We start from the raw sequence: 21,185 nt of genomic DNA on the forward strand, positions 1-21,185 counted from the left end.
GGACACCGGAATGAGAGCTGTCCTTTTGGTAGAGAAGCACTGTGTGGAAGCTGGCAACTCCAGACTGCTACTGGTCAGTCACAAATCATTTTGGAGTTGGGAAGTAGACTGTTGGGGCTGCGTTAGTGCAGGTGTGCAGAGCAATTAATTGCATCTTGCTATGAAGGATGGTGATTCTGAGAAATATGTACATGAAATAGTGGACAGCTTTGCAGAAGTGGGTTTCCCTAACAGTGGCGGGATGATAGATGGCACACACATTCCAGTTTTGCACCAGACTACCTTGCAATGGAGTACATCAATAGGAAGGGGTATTTCTCCATGGTGTTACAGGTGCTTGTGGATCACTGTGAGTGTTTCACTGATATCAGCGCGGGATGGTCCGGGAAGGTGCATGACACACACATCTTCAGGAACATTGGCCTGTATAGAAAGCTACAAGTGGGAACTTTCTTTCCAGACCAGAAGATTACAGGGGGGGATGTTGAAATGCTCTTAATGGTCCTGGAAGACCAGGCGTACCATTTACAGCAATGGTTCATGAAAGCTTACATGGGAAACCTGCACAGCAGTAAGGAGTGGTTCAACAACAGTCTGAGTAGGTGCTGGATGACAGTGGAATATGTCTGTGGCAGTTTAAAGGTGCGCTGGTGATGCCTTTATAGCAGTTAGACCTCAATGAGGATGATATTCTCCTGGTCATAGCTGTGTGTTTTACATTGCATAATCTTTGTGAAGCTAAGGGTGAAAGGTTTGCTCAGGGATGGAGTGTTGAGGCAGACCATTTGGCTGCATATTTTGAGCAGCCAGATACCAGGGCTATCAGAGGGGGCAATTTGAATCAGGGAGGCCTTGAGGCAACACTTTGAAAATGAGAGCCAGTAATATGTACCTCTGTCACTGGTGCTGCAATGGTACATGACATGTAATTTTCCTAGGAAGTAATGGTGAAATTTTAGGCCTTACATTCCAGTAAGCAAATGATTAAACTGCCTATATATGTATTGGTAGTGCCTGCTATCTCAATTTGTAGGAAACAAATAAAAATGAGTTACTGTTCAAAAACTTTGCTTTTATTGCACAACAAACAACACACACACACACCCATGCACAAGAAACAACACACATGCATGCACAAGAAGCAACACGCATGCACGCACAAGAAACAACAAGCACACACACAAAAGTGCTTGGTGGGAAAGGAGGTACCAGGGAAGGGCAGACTTTCAGAGCTGTGTGTAGGTCCAGCTATCATTTTGAAAATTGTTCAAGGGGGTGGAGTGAAAGGGAAACTGAGAAGTCCCAGAAAGTGGAAAGGACTGTGCAGGTGGTGTTTGGGGGGAGGGGAGCACAGAAAAGAGTGCTGCAGGAGAGGGCAGGCATGCATCTGCGTTTCCTCCTCCATGACTTCAATCATCCGCTCAGTAGTGTCCTTAACAAACTCCTGATTTTCTTTTCTGTCCTGCCTTTTGGCTCCACTCCATTACTTGAGTTCCCTTTTCTCTGCATTGGTGAAGTGCAGTACCTCCCCGAACATGGCTACTTTGCTCAGTCTTGGGCACTTTCTTATCTGGTGGAGACGCTTAGCCAGCGTGTTTGGGGTGTTCCTCAAGGCCACATCTGCCAAAGCATAAAGAACAATGCACAGAATGTGATTGTTAAGTTCATGCACAGTATTGAAACATTTCAGTAAAATACATCTCTGGTAACATACCGTCACTTTCTCATTGACCCTTGGCAAGCACACATCTTGGTGAACATACAAAGCATGGTGAGTGTTGGGTGCGGGGTAGTGTGCTACATGATGGAAAAGAGCACTCTGCAAGGGTTGCAGTGCAGCCAACTAGGGAAAAAATTCTAAAATTCTCCCACACTTTTCCACAGGAAGGGGTAATTATAACAGATATCTCACTGCTGAGGGGAAGCAGGGAAGCGAGGGTACATCTACTACATGCTTTGGCTTCTGCCCTGGTCCCTATGCTGCTCCCCTGTGTGCTGCTTTGGTCCCTGCACAAGTGATTGCTGAATAGCGCGGGAAAGTTTCCTACAGTTGGGGAAGGAACAAAGCAGCTCTGCCAAGGAATCTTCGGCAGAGAATTGCCGAGTATTTCCAGGAAACTTTCCTAGAGATCTCTCTGGAGGATTCCCATGAGATTTTGGTGTGCATCAACACCCTGTTCTGCCTGTTCCTGATTAGCTGCACAGGGAAATGTCCAGCACACAGAAACACAGCCAGCCTTGTACATTTCTATACCCTGAACCCACCTCTGCACTACACAAACTGCAGCCACTTTACCAGGCGTCTCTCCTGCTTCTTGGTCGCCAGAGAGCAACTGCTGAGACTGGCTAGACACCCCCAGAGTGGTGAACAGTTCCTGGCTGCCTGCCCCACTGGTGACCCTGCTGGGATCTCCACATCGTCGTCTAACTCCACCTCTTCTTCATCCTTAGGTTAGGTTCTCTTTCTGCTGCCTCCAGGCCTGCCAAAGTATCCACGGGGCTCTTGGCAGTGGAGGTGGGGTTGCCACTGAGTATAGCATCCAGCTCCTTATAGAACTGGCAGGTCTTAGGTGCAGCGCTGGAGTGACAATTTGCCCCCCCTTGCCTTAGGGTATGCCTGCCTCAGCTCCTTTATCTTCGCTCTGCACTGCAGCATGTCCCAATCACAGCCCTTTTTGCACAAGCCTAGAGAAATCTGCCTGTAGGTATCAAAATTCCTACAGCTCAAGCACAGCTGGGACTGCACAGCCTCCTCTCCCCATATACTGAGCAGCTCCAGCAGCTCCGCAGTGGTCCGAGCAGGAGAGCATTTGCTGTGATAAGCCGTCATGGTCACCTGGGAAGATGCAATGAGACCTCTCCATGCCAAGTCAAGAGGAAATGGAATTTCAAAAATTCCTGGGGTTTCTAATCTGGCTGCAGCACAGTGGAATTCAAACTGCTGACCAGATGGGCATTGTGGAGGCCATTGTGGACACCTTCTGGAGGCCAATTAAAGCAATAAAATCAGTGTCTACGCTGACACTTTGTCAAGAAACATTTTGTGGAAAAAGCCTTGTCTCTCTTGTCGAGGTGGTTTTATTTTGTTGCCAAAACAGGGCATTTTGCCGCCAAAAGTCGCATCTCAGTCTGCATGCTTCCACGGTTTTAACTGTGTAGTCTAGACAAGGCCTCACCAGCAAAAGTTGGTCCAATAAAAACTATTACCTCACTCTACTTGTCTTTCTATTAAAATTGTCATATTTCCGGGGTTAACTGCATTTTTGCCTTCTCTATGGTCTGCTAACAGCTACTGCTTATTAGGTCTCAAGCATTCAGCCATCACCTCTCTGTGAGTGGGGACCTGCATCCCTCTTCCTTCAGATCAGGAGTTTGCGATCTCCTAGCAATTCACCAGCGACCAGCACTGCCATTTGCTGTCTCTCAGGGACAGTGTCAGAGTTGCTAGTGACCAGCCAGCTTTTACAGAGCACAATACATTTATTTTAGGATAGTAACATTTAATATAAATTGAAACAAAGAGTGTACATGCATACTAAGTTTGCTATCTTCTAAAATGAGATCCTGGCAGGTTCCAATCCTTCAAATCCTTCTAGCAGGGTTTTGCCCTCTTGGTTACAAACTCATGACAATTTTTTAATCAAAATGAGGGTGTCATAAACAGATAGCTAAGGGTTAATGTCTCTTTCACCTGGAAAGGGGTAACAAAAAACACCTGACCAGAGGACCAATCAGGAAACAAGACTTTTTCAAATCTGGGTGGAGGGAAGTTTTGGATGTGAGTTCTTTGTTCTTTGTCTTGGGTCTGACCCTCTCGGCTCTGAGAGTGATTTTTCTATCTCCTGGCTTTCTAATCTTCTGTTTCCAAGTTGTAACAAAGATAGTAAGACAATAGGTTTATATTGTTTTTTTGTATTTACATGTGTGTAGTTGCTGGAGTGTTTTGAATTGTATTCTTTTTGGATAAGGCTGTTTATTCATTTTTTCCCTTTAAGAAATTGACCCTGTGTGTTGCCACCTTGATACAGAGACTATATATTATGTCCTTTTTCACTCTTTTTATATAAAGCTTTCTTTTTAAGACCTGCTGGAGTTTTTCTTTAGTGGGGACTCCAGGGAACTGAGTCTGCAGCTCACCAGGGAATTGGTGGGAGGAAGAAGTCAGGGGGGAAATCTCTTTGTGTTAGATTTACTAAGCCTGACTTTGCATAGCCTCTGGGTAAGGGGGAAGAGAGATTAGCTCTCTCGGTACTTGTGTTTCCAGGACTGGAAGCAGGGAATCTCCTAGGGTCGTCCAGGGAGGGGAGCCTGGGAGGAAGTAACCAGGAAACAAGGGGAGGGGGTTATTTCCCTTTGTTGTGAGACTCAGGGAAGGTTTTGGGGAGACCACAGTGAGCTAGGCACTGTATGATTCCTGGCTGGTGGCAGCTTTACCAGGTCCAAACTGGTAACTAAGCTTGGAGGTTTTCATGCTAACACCCATATTTTGGACGCTAAGGTCCAGATCTGGGAAAAAATGTTATGACAGAGGGTCCTCTCAGCCAGTTCAAGCTGGCTTTTTATACCACAAGCTATTTCTCGACTCCTGGGTATCTTGAATCCAGTCTGAACTAATATATGCAATTAACTGCAGAGGGTGGTACTTCTCTGAAGCTGTTTACCTGTCCCAGGATCTGCAATAATCACGTCCCACTGATTTTAGTTCCTTGGTGAAGCTCAGTTACCCTCCCCCATGGAGATAGAATACTGTCCCTAGTTCACAAACATACCTATAACATTTACAGATACAAAAGTGTATTATTAATCCCAGTGGCTGGCATCTGGCACATCTGAATCTAATAGCTTTTTGGAGTTTCCATGCTTCATAGGTCACTCATCTGTCACAGAAATTACTTAGTTTAACATGCGGTAGTGAATTCCACAGATTATATATGTTTCTTAAAATAGTAAATGTTAAATAGATAAAAATATTTTTAAACATTTCATTGCATTCCCTCGTTTGTTTGTTCAAAGGATAAATAGGAAGCACAGTATTGCCCTTCTCCCATTCATTTCTTTTTATATACTTTTATCGTATCTCTTCCTACTCTTCGCTCAAAGTAAATCTCTCTTTGATGATCGCTGTCTTCCAGCCTAACCCAAGGATGAAGAAGAGGTGGAGTTAGCCTCCCGTGCGTCTAATATTTACATTAGCTTTTTCTATCTTTTCTGTTTCTACTACATCATTTTTCAGATGAGGTGGCAAAAACCACACACTACATATTAACAAAGTGAACACTCCTCCACCGATTCCCTTCCTGTGAGAAGTAATACAGGACTTGAGCCAATAGCAAGCAGTGATGCTCAAGTACATTATTGTACTTGGATGTATGCTTGTTGACAGAGTGCTTTCCTTTGTTCAGACATTGAACAGAGCTTCCATCTCCCTGTTTTTCTAAGCAATTGTTACAATGAATGCTAAAGACTGTATTCCACTTTTGAAAGAATGTGTTAATTTTAGTGTTCTAGCCCATATTCCCCACCCCATTCCTGCCACTGTAGAGTAACATATCACACATGGAAAAGATATAAAAGGATGTTACTATGCAAATATTGTCATCAGTATTTGCTTTCTTAGAGCTTGATCCTAAGACTCCTTTCTTGCCTGAGTCCCAGTTGTTGTACCGGGACTGCCTAGCTGAGTAAGGATTACTGAATAAGGCTTTGCAGGATTAGGCCCTAAATTAAGATGGTTTCTAGTTGCTCTTCGGAAACCTATATGAAAAACACAATTTTTTTTAAAAACTCCATTAATGGTGTATTGTAATATAAACCCCAAAGCTGCATTAAATATGAAGTCACACATGGCCTGGTTCCATATCTTTTACACATTCCAAACTCCCTTTGACTTCAAAGTGAGACTTGTCTATGTGAGGAATATGGGATTGGGCCCCTAATATAAGGATAAGGATAATACTTTTGGGCTTTTTTTTTTCATCTTCAGAACACTTTACAAACATTAACCTCTGTAAGTAAACCTCTTAACAGCCTATGAGATAGGTAAATAAGTATTTTGTACTCATTATGCAGATGAGGAAATTGGCAGAAGGGGTAAGAGCAAAATTCTAAATCCTTACTTCCAATGACTTCAGTGGGAGTTCTTCAGTAGAGACGACAAGATTTGGGTGTAAGTAACTGCCCTAAAGTCATGGGCAGACTCATTATTAAAGTTAGGAATAAAATTCAGGAGGTTCCTAGCTCCTAGCCCTTGACTTACATCACTAGGTATGACTGTTGTATACTGTGTTAGTTACTGAGAGTAATGGAAAGTTGGAAAGTAGAGTTGGGATTACAAAGACATGAGCTGTTTGAATCAGGCAAATCAGAGAAAGAGAAGAAGGTTGCTGGATTTTTTAATCTTCGGCATTTTCATTACCTATGGAAAAGGCTTTCTTTTGTAGCAGGACAAGTTATCATAATGAATAATGGTAGCCACTATGGAGACAGCGAAAGGAAAGCTTAGTTTATGTGGAATATAACTAGTGTAAAATAGCAGTAATATGATTAACTAAAGAAAGTTAAGTGAGTAGTTTGTTCCCCTCTCTCTCTCTTTCATTTAGTTTTGTTGGAAGATATCATCGGACATCCCTGATGATTAAAGTCCAGAATTTATCCACAGAACAGATGTGTCACAGGTACTTGCAGAGCCTTACCCGCAAGCTTCTGTCCTGGTCTAGAGGGATCATCTCTAGATGTAGGTTAAGCCTTCCTTCAGCCCATGGCTTCTCTACTTAGGCTGTTAATAAGACTGCCAATAAGTACCAGTTCTGACATTGGAGGTTGTGATTTAGACTCACTGTTCACTTGGAACTAGATTTAATATACCAACTCATTTCACATAATTACCAAACAGCTGTCTGATGGTAATGACTTTAAGGTCATACTAGAATTGGACATATTCACACTTCCTAGAGTGGAAAGATTCCTTGTGTAGTTACCAATCCCCTGAGCCATCCTGTACCCACAGGGAGAGATTACCACTTCAAAAGAAATCATTACAAAAACATTAATTTATTTTGGAGAGTTGAGAGAGAAAATGGCTCCCGTTTTTTTTCTGGCACTTTTGTAGTAACCCTGTCCCAGGCACTAGCACCTGAAGCTGTGGTGCAGAAGTTCAGAATGCTGTCCTGGGGGAAGAGAGAGCCAGAGAAAGGGTGGCTCGAGCTGGAGAGGGGGCTCAGAATCTGCTCAAATGGGCAGTTGGAAGGCGGTTAGAAAAAAAAAGGAGATGATAAGAGGCAGCATTGGGTAAAATGGATTTTGCTGAGAAAGCTGGGCCGTGAATGACTGTGTGCAAAGCACAGGACATATGACTGGTGAGATGGACCATTGGGACATTGACAGAGGGAATACAGTTTGGGTGCCTGGGGAATGAATGTGGCCCTCTGGGTGAGGAGCTGTCATTTGTGAATGGAAAGGAGTCTTAGGATCAAGCCCTAAGAGAGGGCTGGAAAGAACTGTGGTTAAGGTTGCCAACTGTCTAATCGCACAAAAACATAAGAAAATAAGAGTGGCCCTCCTGGGTCAGACCAAAGGTCCATCTAGCTCAATATTCTGTCTTTCAACAGTGCCAGGTGCCCCAGAGAAAATGAACAGAACAGGTAAATCATCCCCTGTTGCTCATTCCCAGCTTCTGGCAAACAGAGGCTAGGGATGCCATTCCTGCCCATCCTGGCTAATAGCCATTGATGGACCTATCCTCCATAAATTTATTTAGTTCTTTTTTGAACCCCATTATGGTCTTGGCCTTCACAACATCCTCTGGCAAGGAGTTCCACAGGTCGACTGTGTATTGTGTGAAGAAATACTTCCTTTTATTTGTTTTAAATCTACTGCCTGTTAATTTCATTTGGTGACCTCTAGTTTTTGTGTTTATGAAAAGTAGTAAATAACACTTCCTTATCTACTTTCTCTATACCAGTCATGATTTTACAGACCTCAATCATATCTCCCCTTAGCTGTCTCTTTTCCAAGATGAAAAATTCTAGTCTTATTAATCTCTCCTCATATGGAAGCTGTTCCATACACCTAATCATTTTTGTTGCCCTTTTCTGAACCTTTTCCAATTCCAATATATCTTTTTTGAGATGGGGTGACCACTTTTGCAGACAGTACTCAAGGATTTATATGGAGGCAGCATGATATTTTCTGTCCTATTTTTTATCCCCTCCTTAATTATTCCCAGCATTCTGTTCGCTTTTTTGACTGCCGCTGCACATTGAGTGGATATTTTCAGAGAACTATCCACAATGACTCCAAGATCTTTCTTGAGTGGTAACAGCTAATTTAGACCCCATCATTTTATATGTATAGTTGCGATTATGCTTTCCAATGTGCATTACTTTGCATTAATCAACATTAAATTTCATCTGCCATTTTGTTATCCAGTCACCTAGTTTTGAGAGATCCTTTTGTAACTCTTCATAGTCTGCCTGGGTCTTAACTATCTTTAATAATTTTGTATCATCTGAAAATTTTGCCACCTCACTGTTTACCCCTTTTTCCAGATCATTTATGAATATATTGAATAGGACTGGTCCCAGAACAGACCCCTGGGGGACACCAGTATTTACCGCTTTCCATTCTGAAAACTGACCATTTATTCTTACTCTTTGTTTCGTATCTTTTAACCAGTTACCAATCCATGAGAGCACCTTCCCTCTTATCCTGTGGCAGCTTACTTTGCGTAAGAGCCTTTGGTGAGGAACCTTGTCAAAGGCTTTCTGAAAATCTAAGTACACTATATCCACTGGATCCCCTTGATCCACATGCTTGTTGACCCTCTCAAAGAATTCTAATAGATTGGTGAGGCATGATTTTCCTTTACTAAAACCATGTTGACTCTTCCTCACCAATTATGTTCATCTATATGTCTAACAATATTGTTCTTTATTATAGTTTCAACCAGTTTGCCGGGTACTGAAGTCAGGCTTACAGACCTGTAATTGCTGGAATCACCTCTGGAGCCCTTTTAAAAATTGGTGTCACATTAGCTATCCTCCAGTCATCTGGTACAGAAGCTGATTTAAATGATAGGTTATGGACTATAGTTAGTAGTTCTGCAATTTCACTTTTGAGTTCCTTCAGAACTCTTGGGTGAATACCATCTGGTCCTGGTGACTTATTGCTGTTTAATTTATCAGTTTGTTCCAAAACCTCCTCTAATGACACCTCAATCTGGGACAGTTCCTCAGATCTGTCACCTAAGAAGAATGGCTCAGATTTGGGAATCTCCTTCACATGCTCAGCCATGAAGACCAATGCAAAGAATTCATTTAGTTTCTCCACAATGGCCTTATCGTCCTTGAGTGCTCCTTTAGCACCTCGATCGTCCAGTGGCCCCATTGGTTGTTTGGCAGGCTTCCTGCTTCTGATGTACTTTAAATAAAAATTGCTATTACTTTTTGAGTCTTTGGCTAACTGCTCCTCAAATTCTTTTTTGGCCTTCCTACTTGTATTTTTACATTTCATTTGCCAGTGTTTATGCTCCTTTCTATTTTCCTCACTAGGATTTAACCTCCACTTTTTAAAGGATGCCTTTTTGCCGCTCACTGCTTCTTGTACTTTGTTGTTTAGCCATGGTGGCTCTTTTTCGGTTCTTTTACTGTTTTTTTTTTAAATTTGTGATATACATTTAAGACGAGCCTCTATTATGGTGTCTTTAAAAGTTTCCACGCTTGCAGAGATTTCACTTTTGGCACTGTACCCTTTAATTTCTGTTTAACTAACCACCTCATTTTATGTAGTTCCCCTTTTGAAATTAAATGCTACAGTGTTTGGCTGTTGTGGTGTTTTTCCTGCCACAGGGATATTAAATTTAATTATATTATGGCCACTATTACCAAGCGGTTCAGCTATATTCACTTCTTGGACTAGATCCTGTGCTCCACTTAGGACTAAATGAAGAATTGCCTCTCCTCTCCAAGAAGCAGTCATTTAAGGTGTCAAGAAACTTCATCTCTGCATCCTGTCCTAAGGTGACATGTACCCAGTCAATATGGGGATAATTGAAATCCCCCATTTATTATTGAGTTTTTTATTTTAATAGCCTTTCTAATCTCCCTGACCATTTCACAGTCACCATCACCCTTCTGGTCAGGTGGTCAGTAATATATCCCTACCACTATATTCTTCTTCTTAGAGCATGGAATTTCTATCCATAGAGATTCTATGGTACAGTTTGATTAGTTTACAATTTTTACTTCATTTGAGTCTATGCTTTCTTTCACATATAGTGCCACTCCCCCACCAGCACGACCTGTTCTGTCCTTCCGATATATTTTGTACCCTGGTATTGCTGTATCCCATTGATTATCCTTATTCCACCAAGTTTCTGTGATGTCCATTATATCAATAACCTAATTTAATACAAGGCACTCTAGTTCACCCATTTTATTATTTAGACTTTTAGCATTGGTATATAAGCACTTTAAAACTTGTATCCTTTTAGCTGTCTGACATTACATGATGTAATTGAATGGGACTCTTTTTTATTTGATTGTTTCTGATCAGCCCCTGCCTGTACTTTATCATTTTCCATCCTCTCGTCCTCACTAGATTACAGAGATTCTCTATTATTAGATCCTCCCATAAGGGATGTCTGAACCACGTGCTCCCCTGCATCCGAACACCTTGCTCCGCACCCTTCCCTGCCCTTTCCCCAAGGCCCCATCCACTCCATCCCCCTCCCTCCAACGTTCGCTTTCCCCCACCCTCACTCACTCTCATCGGGCTGGGGCAGAAGATTGGGGTGCAGAAGGAGTTGTGGGATGGGGCTGAGGGGTTTGGAGCATGAGAAGGGGATCTGAGCTGAGCCTGGGGCAGGGGGTTGAGGTGCAGGGCGCAGGCTCTGGCAGGGAGTTTGGATGCAGGAAGGGGCTCAGGGCTGGGGCAGAGGGGTTGGGGTGCAGGAAATGGTTTGGGGTGCGGGCTCTGGCTGGGCGATTCTTACCTTGGGCTGCTCCTGGAAGCGACCGGCATGTCCGGCTCCTAGACTCAGAGGTGGCCAGGCAGCTCTGTGTGTTGCCCATGCCTTCAGGCACCACCCCAGCTCCCATTGACCATGGTTCCCAGCCCATGGAAGCTGTGGAGTTGGCACTCGGGGAGGGGGCAGTGTGCAGAGCCACCTGGCCGCCCATGCACATAGGAGCCAGAGGGATGTGCCAATCGCTTCTGGGAGCCATGCATAGCCAGGGCCGGTAGGGAACCTGCCTTAGCCCCACTGCGTCACTGGCTGGACTTTTAACAACCTATTAAAATCAACTGGATTGGTTTCAATAGTTAGTAGATCGATTTAGATTCGAGGAGGGTTGGCAACCCTAGGTGTGATCATCACAGAATTGACACAAAGGAGCATCATAAACCGAAGAGAAGTGAAGGTGGGACAACTGGGGTGAAGCAGGACGTTGCAACCAGGGAGAGGAGGAGTTTATTACTTCTTGGGGTGATATAGCATGTTGTTGAAAAATATCTTTTTTTGTGGTAACTTGGGCTTTATTATTTTCCTAAGTGAATATTGGATGTTAATATAATATAATTAATAGAGTAATAATATAAAATATTGTTCCTGACAAATTTCTGGGTTTTTCCTTAATAACCTTACATTTTAAAATGTATCTCCATTGTGTTGGTTTGCCTTTGCTGCTCCTCACAGTAGGCAAAGCCTAGCTGAGGCCTGCGTCACTGCACATGTTCCCACCTATTATAGTTCTTCACCATTGCAAGAACATTATTGGATAAATTAGATGGAATACAGAGAAGAAAATAAAGTGGACTATCTGGAGACTGGGAGAAATTAAATCATGTACAGCAGTGACTAGAAATATATGCATTACAATTTCATGGGAAGATTTAGAATGGGGTTCTATATTAAAAGGAACAGCTTGAAGGATAGTTTTATTGGCTAAAAGAATACCTGGCCCAATTATTATTAACAGATGCTTTTAGCTGAAATAAAGGGATATATGTAATAAATAAATGGAATGAGTTCTAAGCATTATAGTTAATTTTATATAGTTAAAACGAGCCTCCTAGATGCATCTGGTGGTAGTTTTACAATAGCTGGGTGCAATGTATAATTAATTTCCCAAGAGATAATCCGTGTGTGTATGTAAAAGACGGCAGTGGTATTTTTGTCTGTTTATATGTACATTGTATTGCATCGCTGAGGAAGGCAGTGCATCAAGGAGGCTGGGAAAGGCAAGCAAGCCTTCACCTGAAATTTCAGTTCAGCTCCAGTTTCCTCAAAGATGGCCAGTGCCTATTTGCCTAATGTTGTACACTAGGTTCCATCCACTGCTGTAGTTTCCCAAATGACAGTGTGAGTGGGGAAGCAGGCCCTGCCTAGTGGTTAGAGTCTATAAGGTTGGCCCCGCCTAGCGGTAAGAGTCTGTGGTGGCAGCCCTGCCAAGCCATAGCAGGTAGGGGTAACCAGGCCCTCCCACTCCACTGGCGTCCAACCCAGGTGCTGTCTTGGGCACTGTAAGGAAGTTGCCAGCTGTCTGTGGCCCAACTAACACCTTCCCTTGGGTCTCTTCCTGTCACTTTTTCCCTCCTTGGGGCACATCGTGGCTTGTGGTTGTCCCCTGCAATGCAGCCAAGGGCCTCTGAAAGCTGGAGAATCCTAGCTTCATGCAGCAGTCCTCCTCCTACAGATACTCTCCTAGCGTAACCTCTCCATAACAGTGAGTGCAGGACTGTCTCTCTCCACCTGCCACCCTGCTGTGCTGAAGAGACTCCCTGGCTGGCCCCAGAGTTGTTCTGTATCTCCCGCTCCAGTGTGGGATTTATTTACCCCATTATAGTCATGTTAGGCAACTGCTTGATGATTGTCTTTAAAGCCAAGGGTGTTGACTGCCACACTGATATGAACCTTTACAAGAATGTTTTGTTTTGTTTTTTTATTTTTTCCTTTGGAGCTCTAAAACCTGATAAGTAGAGCTTGGAAATTGTGAGAGTGGTAAATTACTTATGATCTGCAAAATTTTTCAAAAGTGGTAATGTACATTAAATATAAAGTATTGTTTGTTTTCATATCAGTTTTCTACTCCCTCCCTCCCCCATACTAGCTATCGTCCTGTGCTTTGGCTTTTCACAGTCCCTCTGGCAGATCTAGTTATATTTTTGAACCTGGAAGTTGTGACCCAGGGACTTGGTGCCAGATGGCAAAAGGCACAGGAGGTGCATATGGTTTTACAGGAATACTGTGGGTTGGATATATGCATAATAGTTCACCAAAGGGTAACGTGAGGTCTCTGCTGAGAGCCAGTGGCTCACTGGTCATCATAATCCTTGCAAAATGTACTTTTAATATGTAAGGAATTATGAATCTATACTAAAAATTATGATCATAAGGTCTTGGAGTTTAGGCAGGTCACGAAGAGGTGACATACCTCAGAAATGTTCCTTTCAGGCAGGAGGTAAGAGATATCTATTTTCCTGTTTGGTCATTTGGGTATTATTTATGGTATGTCTGTATGGATACTGAACCCTTCCAGGCTAAATAAGAGATTGCAAAATCTACAAGATGAAATGAACAGCAGGAGGTGTCCTCTTTATGAAAAAAGACAAAGGACTGTTCTGGTATATCTAGTGGGGACAAAGAAACACACTGAATCCTTCATGTAGAAGGCAAGCTGACAGCATGTCAGCCTCATGAAAGGAGGGTCACAGCCAAGCCTGGGTATAAAACACTGAAGGGAGTTTGGGTGAACCAAACTCTACAAGACACAAGAGTGTTAATTAAGTCTGGTATCTAGAAGGTGTGTGATGATTTTATTTTATATGTTGCCATTTGTTTCAAATACTTCTTGCTATCATTTGAATCTCTGTGCTTTGTTAAATAAACTTATACTTGATTTCACTATAAACATATCTAAGTGCTACGTGTTAAATGGAGAGGTGATTTGAGGTGAAACTGGGAAGCTGGAGGCCACTGTTTCTTTGGAAAAAGTGAATCTGTGAATACTGCAAGTGCCCAGTGTACCACTGGCTGGACACTCCAGGGAGATGCTCAGAGAGCTCAAGAGTGGGACTGTGCCTATTGCTAACTTGTAGAGAGACAGTGGGGTCTGTGAGGCCTAGAGGGGAGTGCTTGTGTTGCCCGTGGCCAATGGAGTAGGGGAGCTGACTTCTGGCAGGCACAGACAAGGCTGCCTCAAGCTAAGGGCAGGTGGTAGTGTGGTGCCTTGCAACCTTGAGAGCTTCCGGGAGGTGTCACAGAAGTCTTTCAGCAGAAACCCTGCGCTACATACTGATGCAGTAGCAGCTTCTGAATATGAAACTAACTACAATGTCTTGAACTACTGTAGGCTCTCTCCATTGCCCACCCATAGTAGTATAGCAGAATTTGATGTTTCAGTTAAGAAGGGGTATGGGAAGTTATTTTTGATAAACAAATTATCTGTACATTTTGTGTTACTGATTGTTAAATGCCAAACCTCTGTTTACCTGAATTCCACTGGTTACCAGACATAATTATTGAAAATAGGCTATTGGTGCAAAGTTCATAATCTTGGCCTTCTGCTTAAGCACTCATGATATCTACTACTGAAACATTCTCTGTGTTAGTTCTTTCATGGGGATAGCTAATAATGCAATACTGTTTTCTCGTTTTTATATTGGAATGTGTTGCAAAGCCAATGAATTCTGATACATGTTTTTATAAAAGTATCACACATCACTTTTTATTAAGTTTCTTTTACCTTATGGTAGAATGTTATGTCATGTCTGGAAACCAAGAACATTTGAAGTCCTTTTTAAATTGCCTTTATATTTTTTCGTGAATGAATTATATATCATGGCTGTCTGCCTTAATTTAGGTTTGTGCAAGTCAGAAATTATGCAGTACTTTGAGGAGAAAAGTGAGTGATATTGAGACCCAACTACCAGCTTTACTTGAAGCCAAAATGCTTGCTGTATCAGGTAAGGTTTACGTGATAAGAGATATGATGGTAATGACATTCAGTTCATACTAGCGTTGGACATATTCACACTGATTTCCTAGAAAGGAAAGATTCCTTGTGTAATTCCTTAGAAAATGTTTAGTGAGGGGGGTATGTAATAGTCATACTAAGAATGTGGTATCTTCGCCATAGTCTAAATGTATAAATGTGATCAGTAGATTTCCTACCACTCTTCAGTATCAGAAGAGCCATAAAAATAACAAGACGTGTAATAATTACATGTATGGGTTTTAAATGACACTGTAAAATGGAATATAATAATTGGTAGCTTCTGCTATTTAGATCATTAAACAACTAATGTTGGCAGCAAAAGAGCAATTTGATCCTTGGAAGCACTCGTGCGTATTATGTAAAACACTGAAATGTGAATACAGAGCCTGGTTCATGACAGGGTTACATGCCACTTATTTGGGATTACTGCACCATTTACTAAGGAAAAAAGACTAAGCATAATTTAGTTTCCAAGTTAAAGAGCTGGCTTTTGTAGTTCAGCAAGTCTTTCCCACACATGTAAGTAGATACCTCTCCATTAGGCACCTGCTACAGAGGATAAGCCAAAGTAGAGGAGGTGTGAATTCAGGAAAAAAATGTATTCAGTCTTGCACCAAATTAAAGAAAGAGGTCAGTTTGTATTTTATATGTGCCAAAAGGACACACATGACCTGTGCTGTGGCTATTTGCTCTCTTAATTAAAAGCTATAGTAATATTTACAAAAGCATACATAATTTTAGAATAAAGTATCATGAGGCATCACATATACTGTTTTCTACAGCTGCATAATGTAAAACTTGAATGCAGACTTCATGATCAAACAAAATCCAAATGGAAATAATTAGGGCCCTGATCCCTGCAAGATGCCAATCATCCTCAATTTTCATAGTGTTCCTCTTATGTTTTGCTTGGGTAAGGATTGTAAGGTCAGAGATGTAATGGATTTTCTTGTGCATATGTTAAAGAAACATGGATCTGTGTATTTTTTTGGACCCACACACCAGATTCGCCAGTATTCTCCAGCTGCTTTGTGCAGAGTAGCCAGAAACCAGATTTACAGTTCTTTGTGTTGCGAGAGTGAAGCAGCCATAAAGAACTGGTGCATCAGATTTTGACACTTTTAGAAAATAAAATGTGTTCATCAAGTGAAATCTTCCACAGCAAAGCATTTTGTACTAGCTTTTAAAAGAGGTTGCTTAGGGTTCAGCAAGGGATGCAAGAGACAATTTAATACCTCTGTAAACTGTCTTCTCAGTGCCATGAATATGTTGCTGTTGCATGCCTTTTTAGGAGTGACAGCACTGTTTCTCAGCAAATTACCATTTTTTCACGCTGGCCCTCTGAAAAGCTCTTCTAGTTCAAGAGTATTTCAAGGATTTTATAAAGTGTTCCTTCATTTTCCCTTTCTCAGATGTCTGTATTTTGCTTTCATATGCTGGCAGGAATGATAACTGTTAACCTCTGACAAAACAGGAGCAAATTATTCTGAAGTTTGATATTCGACAGAATAATCTGTTTGGGTGCAATCTTGCAATCCTATCTGAGACAAAATTCCCATTTACTTCAGTGAGTAAGTATTATGGGCTTCAGTTCTGTAAGTTCATGCTGTTCTCTTCCATGGGCTCTTCTTGTTTTTCTACACTGGCAGTGTTTGCTTGATATGTGTGATTCATGTAACTTGACTTCTTTGCATTTCTTTGTTACTGGTGGAGTTTTGAAGAATAAATAATTTTTTTTCAAAGGTGTAATAAAACTTCATAAAAGGGGAGAAACCTGTATGCTGTTGTAAATGTCCAGTCATGAGGCATCTGACTAGAGATTTTTCTTTACGCAGTTGTGCTCTAGGGAAAAGAAAGAAGAACAGAGGTAGAAAGTGAAAAGCCTTTGACACTGTCAGTCTGAGGAGTATCTTTATATTGCAGTTTAGGAGGAGTTTTATTTTCTGAATATGAGTCAGTTACTGCAAAGTGCTGAGCTTAGTGAAAACCACAAATCCCACTGAATTCAGTGGGAGGTGCTGTGTACCTTCAGCCTCTGCTGAAGTCAGTGGAAGAAGTTGAGGGCACTCAGCACAGGGCCGTCTCTAGCAATTTTGCCTCCCCAAGCACGGCAGCACGCCGCGGGGGGCACTCTGCTGTTCACCGGTCCTGCGGCTCCGTCGGACCTCCCGCAGGCTTCCCTGTGGGGGGTCTGGTGGTCCCACAGCTCCAGTGGACCTCCCGCAGGCATGCCTGCGCATGCTCCACCGGAGCCGCGGGACCAGCGGACCCTCCGCAGGCACGCCTGCGGGAGGTCCACTGGAGCCGCCTGCTGCCCTCCCGGCAACCAGCAGAGCGCCCCCCGCAGCATGCCGCCCCAAGCATGCGCTTGGCGCGCTATGGCCTGGAGCCGGCCCTGACTCAGCACAGCATCTTTGCAAGATTATGCCCTATGTGATGTGTTGCTACAGTTTGCTTTCGTTTTTACCAGAGAGTAACAGGGATCTGTGAGCAACAGAGTGAGACGATTTAAAGTAGAGAGGAAACAACATTATTTTAATTTTTGAATTAAGTGTGGATGTGATATGATGACTTGGATGCTGTGGTTCTTCTGCTGATTTATAGCTAAAGTTTGATATGGCTGTTGATAAAACCTGCATACTAGTTGAAGAGAAGAAAACTAAATATCCCTCTTACTGAACACTCTTTAAGATATGACAGGAAAGAGGTGGACACATCTGTAATGGTGGATATTGACCTGGATAGTTTATTTACCACTCTTCTTTTCTCTTCTTTCAGATTTGTTAGCATTGCTCTTTCATGTGTATGTGCACAAAACCTGTAGCCATGCAGCCAGTGGGGTTCCTAGTGGAGTCAATTGGACTCCATGGTTCCCATTTATTCCTTGTTTACTTTCCCATACTCCACACACACCCCATTTGGTGCTGAATCAGAACAATGTCCCACTAGCTAAGGATAGGTGGTTTTGCTCTTTATGGAATCTATAAATACCACTCTGAGTATGAGGCAATGTGATTATTTGGAAGAACTGCAGTGTGTTCTTTTCCTCAGAAAATGAACACCATGCCTCTTTAGAGTACTCTCAGCCTTTGCTGGCCTGAGCAAAGAGAGACCAGACTCCTCACAGGGCAACGTAATAACCTGCTATTAAGTTGTCTAGAAAGTTTGTATATATTGAACTTTTTTCTCATCTGTAAATAAACTTCGCTTTTATTTCCCTTTAAGTTCTTAGTTTCTTCGTTGATGCATGCACTTGGTGGGCTTGTAGATAAAAGTTACTAGAAAGAAATAATTAAGGATTTCATATAGGATGATGCCACACTATTTGAAACATGTATTGCTGTAAAATACTCCTTGTGAGTCTTTTATGTGTAATTCCAAAAAGCATTCCGTTTTTGTTACATTGCAAGGAGAAATATTTTGCTTCTAGCAATAGGTACACTATCGTAAAGTGCAGCAGTACTAGTTTATTATTGCAGGATATGCATCATTACAGTCCTTCAAAAATGTAGCATTACCAGAAAAAATTGAGAGACTAAGCTATGTGCAAATATTCCCAAATAAAACAATGCAGGGGAACGGTCCATAGTAGTTGTCGCTGTCCCAGCTGGGCGTTGCCATCCGAGTCACGGCACCAAAACTGTGCAAGAAAACAAAATCCTCACTCTGAGTTTAAAGCAACAAGCCAGAGGCAGCTTTATTATGAGTAACTGTAATTGATCAGGAGAGTACACATGGGCAGTGATTTCCCTACCAAGACAGGTCTCCTCCAGATAAGCAATTAGGGCAAGCATTTATACATTTTGTTACGTACAATAATCGACAGCTGCATTTTGTTTATACATATTCCTTCCTGATATCTTACTTTTCTCAGCAATTTTCTGCTACAGTCTCCGTTTCATTCTTATTTAACATAAGGTCAAAATAACCTCTCTGTTCTTCCCACTCGTCCAGGCCCTGCATTAAAGTCTCGCATTATTAAATAGAAGAGTTAGCCTGACTCTTGCTTTTCCTGGAAGACTAAGATGTCTGTACTTTTCCCAATTTCCATAGAGCCTTGGCATCATTCACCATCTTGAGTGCCAAGGAAGGAGCAGAAGTCTGAGAGAGGACATTCCCTGACCCTGAGGTTGATGGGGAATGGAGACATTTGCAGAGTACGACCTGCAGTCTGATACTCTTTGACTCCAGCAACTCATGCGGTGTCATTGACTCCAGCCCTAGTGTGGGTGCTGTTGAGCCTGGCACCGGAGGATCACCGTGGTACCAGCACTTTGGTGGTACCCTCCACGCCGGAGGCATTTATCACAGTGAGAAACTTATTCTCAATGTTGGTACTCATGTCTCTGGCTAAAAGCCAATGATGTTGGTGGTACTGAGGTCCTTGTTACCGTCTAAAGAGGAATGGGCAGTGATGGCCCAGCCCTGATTTTCTCATCCTCGGCATCAGTCTCCAACACTAGTGGGCACTGCTTCTTCCTGGTTTCCAAACAGAGACTCACTGGAGTCAGTCATATGCCTTGAGCAGGAGCCGGCACCAGCATTCGAGTCGGCACTACCCTGCAATGGACCTGTGTCAAAGTATCCCATCAACTGCGTGGCCCCTGGACAGTGGCAGATACCGGTACAGTGGCCCTTCTGGAGCCCCTGGGCTTTTCCCCGGATGCAAGGTCCCCAGTCCATACACTCCTACTCGGTGGTCTCCAAGGCAAGAGCACTACCACCACTCTGATCAGAGCCTGATCAAGACTCTGGTAGTGAGGCTGGCACTGCCTACGAGGAGCCAGCACCACGAGACCTAACGGATATCCTTCATTACAGACGCATCAGCAATGGGCTGGGGTGCTCACTTGGGCTCCTTTAGAAGTCAGGGTCTTTGCTGTCCAGAAGAATTTTCTCTACACATCAATGCCAAGGAGCTCAGAACAGTCCACTAGGCTTCCCAGGTATTCCAACTCCATGTGGCAGGCAAAAATGTGTCAGTTCTCACAGACAACACAATGGCAATGTTTTTTATATCTCAGTTCACCTCGAGGCCTCCTAACTACTGGGAACATAGAACAAACTAACGGATCACCTCAGCAGATCCTTCTCCGACCACCCTGTGTGGTCGCTTTGCCCAGATGTCTTAAAAGACATTTTCGAGAGGTGGGGAACACCCCACATAGATTTGTTTGTGGCAAAGCGCAACACAGTCCCAGATCTCTTGCAGATGGTTTCCTCCTTTCTTGTACGAGACCTCTCTTGGTTTCCTCCTATACCATTCATATACAAGGTCCTGCTGAGGATCAAGTGAGACCAAGCGTGAGTCATCCTGACAGCCCCAGCCTGCCCCAATATCCCCCCCCCTCCACTCCCTGCATTGGTTTGCCACTCTCCTGGATCTCTCTGTGGAGACACAAATCCTTCTGCATCTGTATTGAGACCTACTCTCCGATGACCATGGCTGCCTGCATCACTGAACCTCGTGTCCATCCATCTGACAGTCTGGAAGCTCCATAGCTGAACCCTGCAAAACTAGCATGCTTGGAGTAGGTCTGCAAAGTCCTCCTAGGAAGCAGGAAGCCATCCACTAGAGCTACTTACCTGTCAAAATGGAAATGGTTCTCTATCTGGGCTTCCCAGAAGGGTGTCTCACCTATGCAATTGTCACTACCTTTCATTCTGGAATATTTACTACACTTAAAACAAGGTCTAACCATGGCTTTTGTTAGTCCACCTGGGTGCAATCTCAGCCTTTCACCCCATGACATTGCTAATGGTTTTCTTAAGGACTTTGAGAGGTTGTACCCCATGTGTGACACCCAATAGCCCCTCCACCTCCCGGGACCTCAACCTGGTTTTATCAAAACTGACAGATCCCCCCGTTTGAACTGTTGACAAATTGATCCCTGCTGTACCTGTCCTTGAAGTTGACCTCCTTAGTGGTCATCACTTTGGCCAGAAGAGATTGAGATCCATACCTTCATGTCAGAGCCACCTTACACTGTATTCTTCATGGACAAATTTCCCCCTTAAACTCCTCCTCCTCCAGGCTGAACAAGCCTTTCAGGTACGTTAATGTGGAATAGACCCACATGAGCTTGTTAGCCTCCGCCATACCAGTGTGAGGGCATATCCTTTCACAGTGACACAATTTTATTCACAGAGGAGACTTAAAAGATAATGGGGCTTTAATATAAACAACTGTAC

The 21,185-nt window shown here is 43.0% G+C and overlaps 1 protein-coding gene across 1 annotated transcript in view; it reads left to right on the forward strand.

The window, feature by feature from the left end:
• The window catches only part of DISC1 (DISC1 scaffold protein), a 405,341-nt gene that overhangs the window by 193,352 nt on the left and 190,804 nt on the right, over positions 1-21,185 (forward strand). The window contains 1 exon segment of the mRNA XM_030556889.1: positions 14,859-14,961. Coding sequence (XP_030412749.1) covers positions 14,859-14,961 — 103 coding nt within the window.

This window comes from Gopherus evgoodei, chromosome 3 (assembly GCF_007399415.2).
Source record: "Gopherus evgoodei ecotype Sinaloan lineage chromosome 3, rGopEvg1_v1.p, whole genome shotgun sequence".
Classification (NCBI taxonomy): domain Eukaryota; kingdom Metazoa; phylum Chordata; order Testudines; family Testudinidae; genus Gopherus; species Gopherus evgoodei.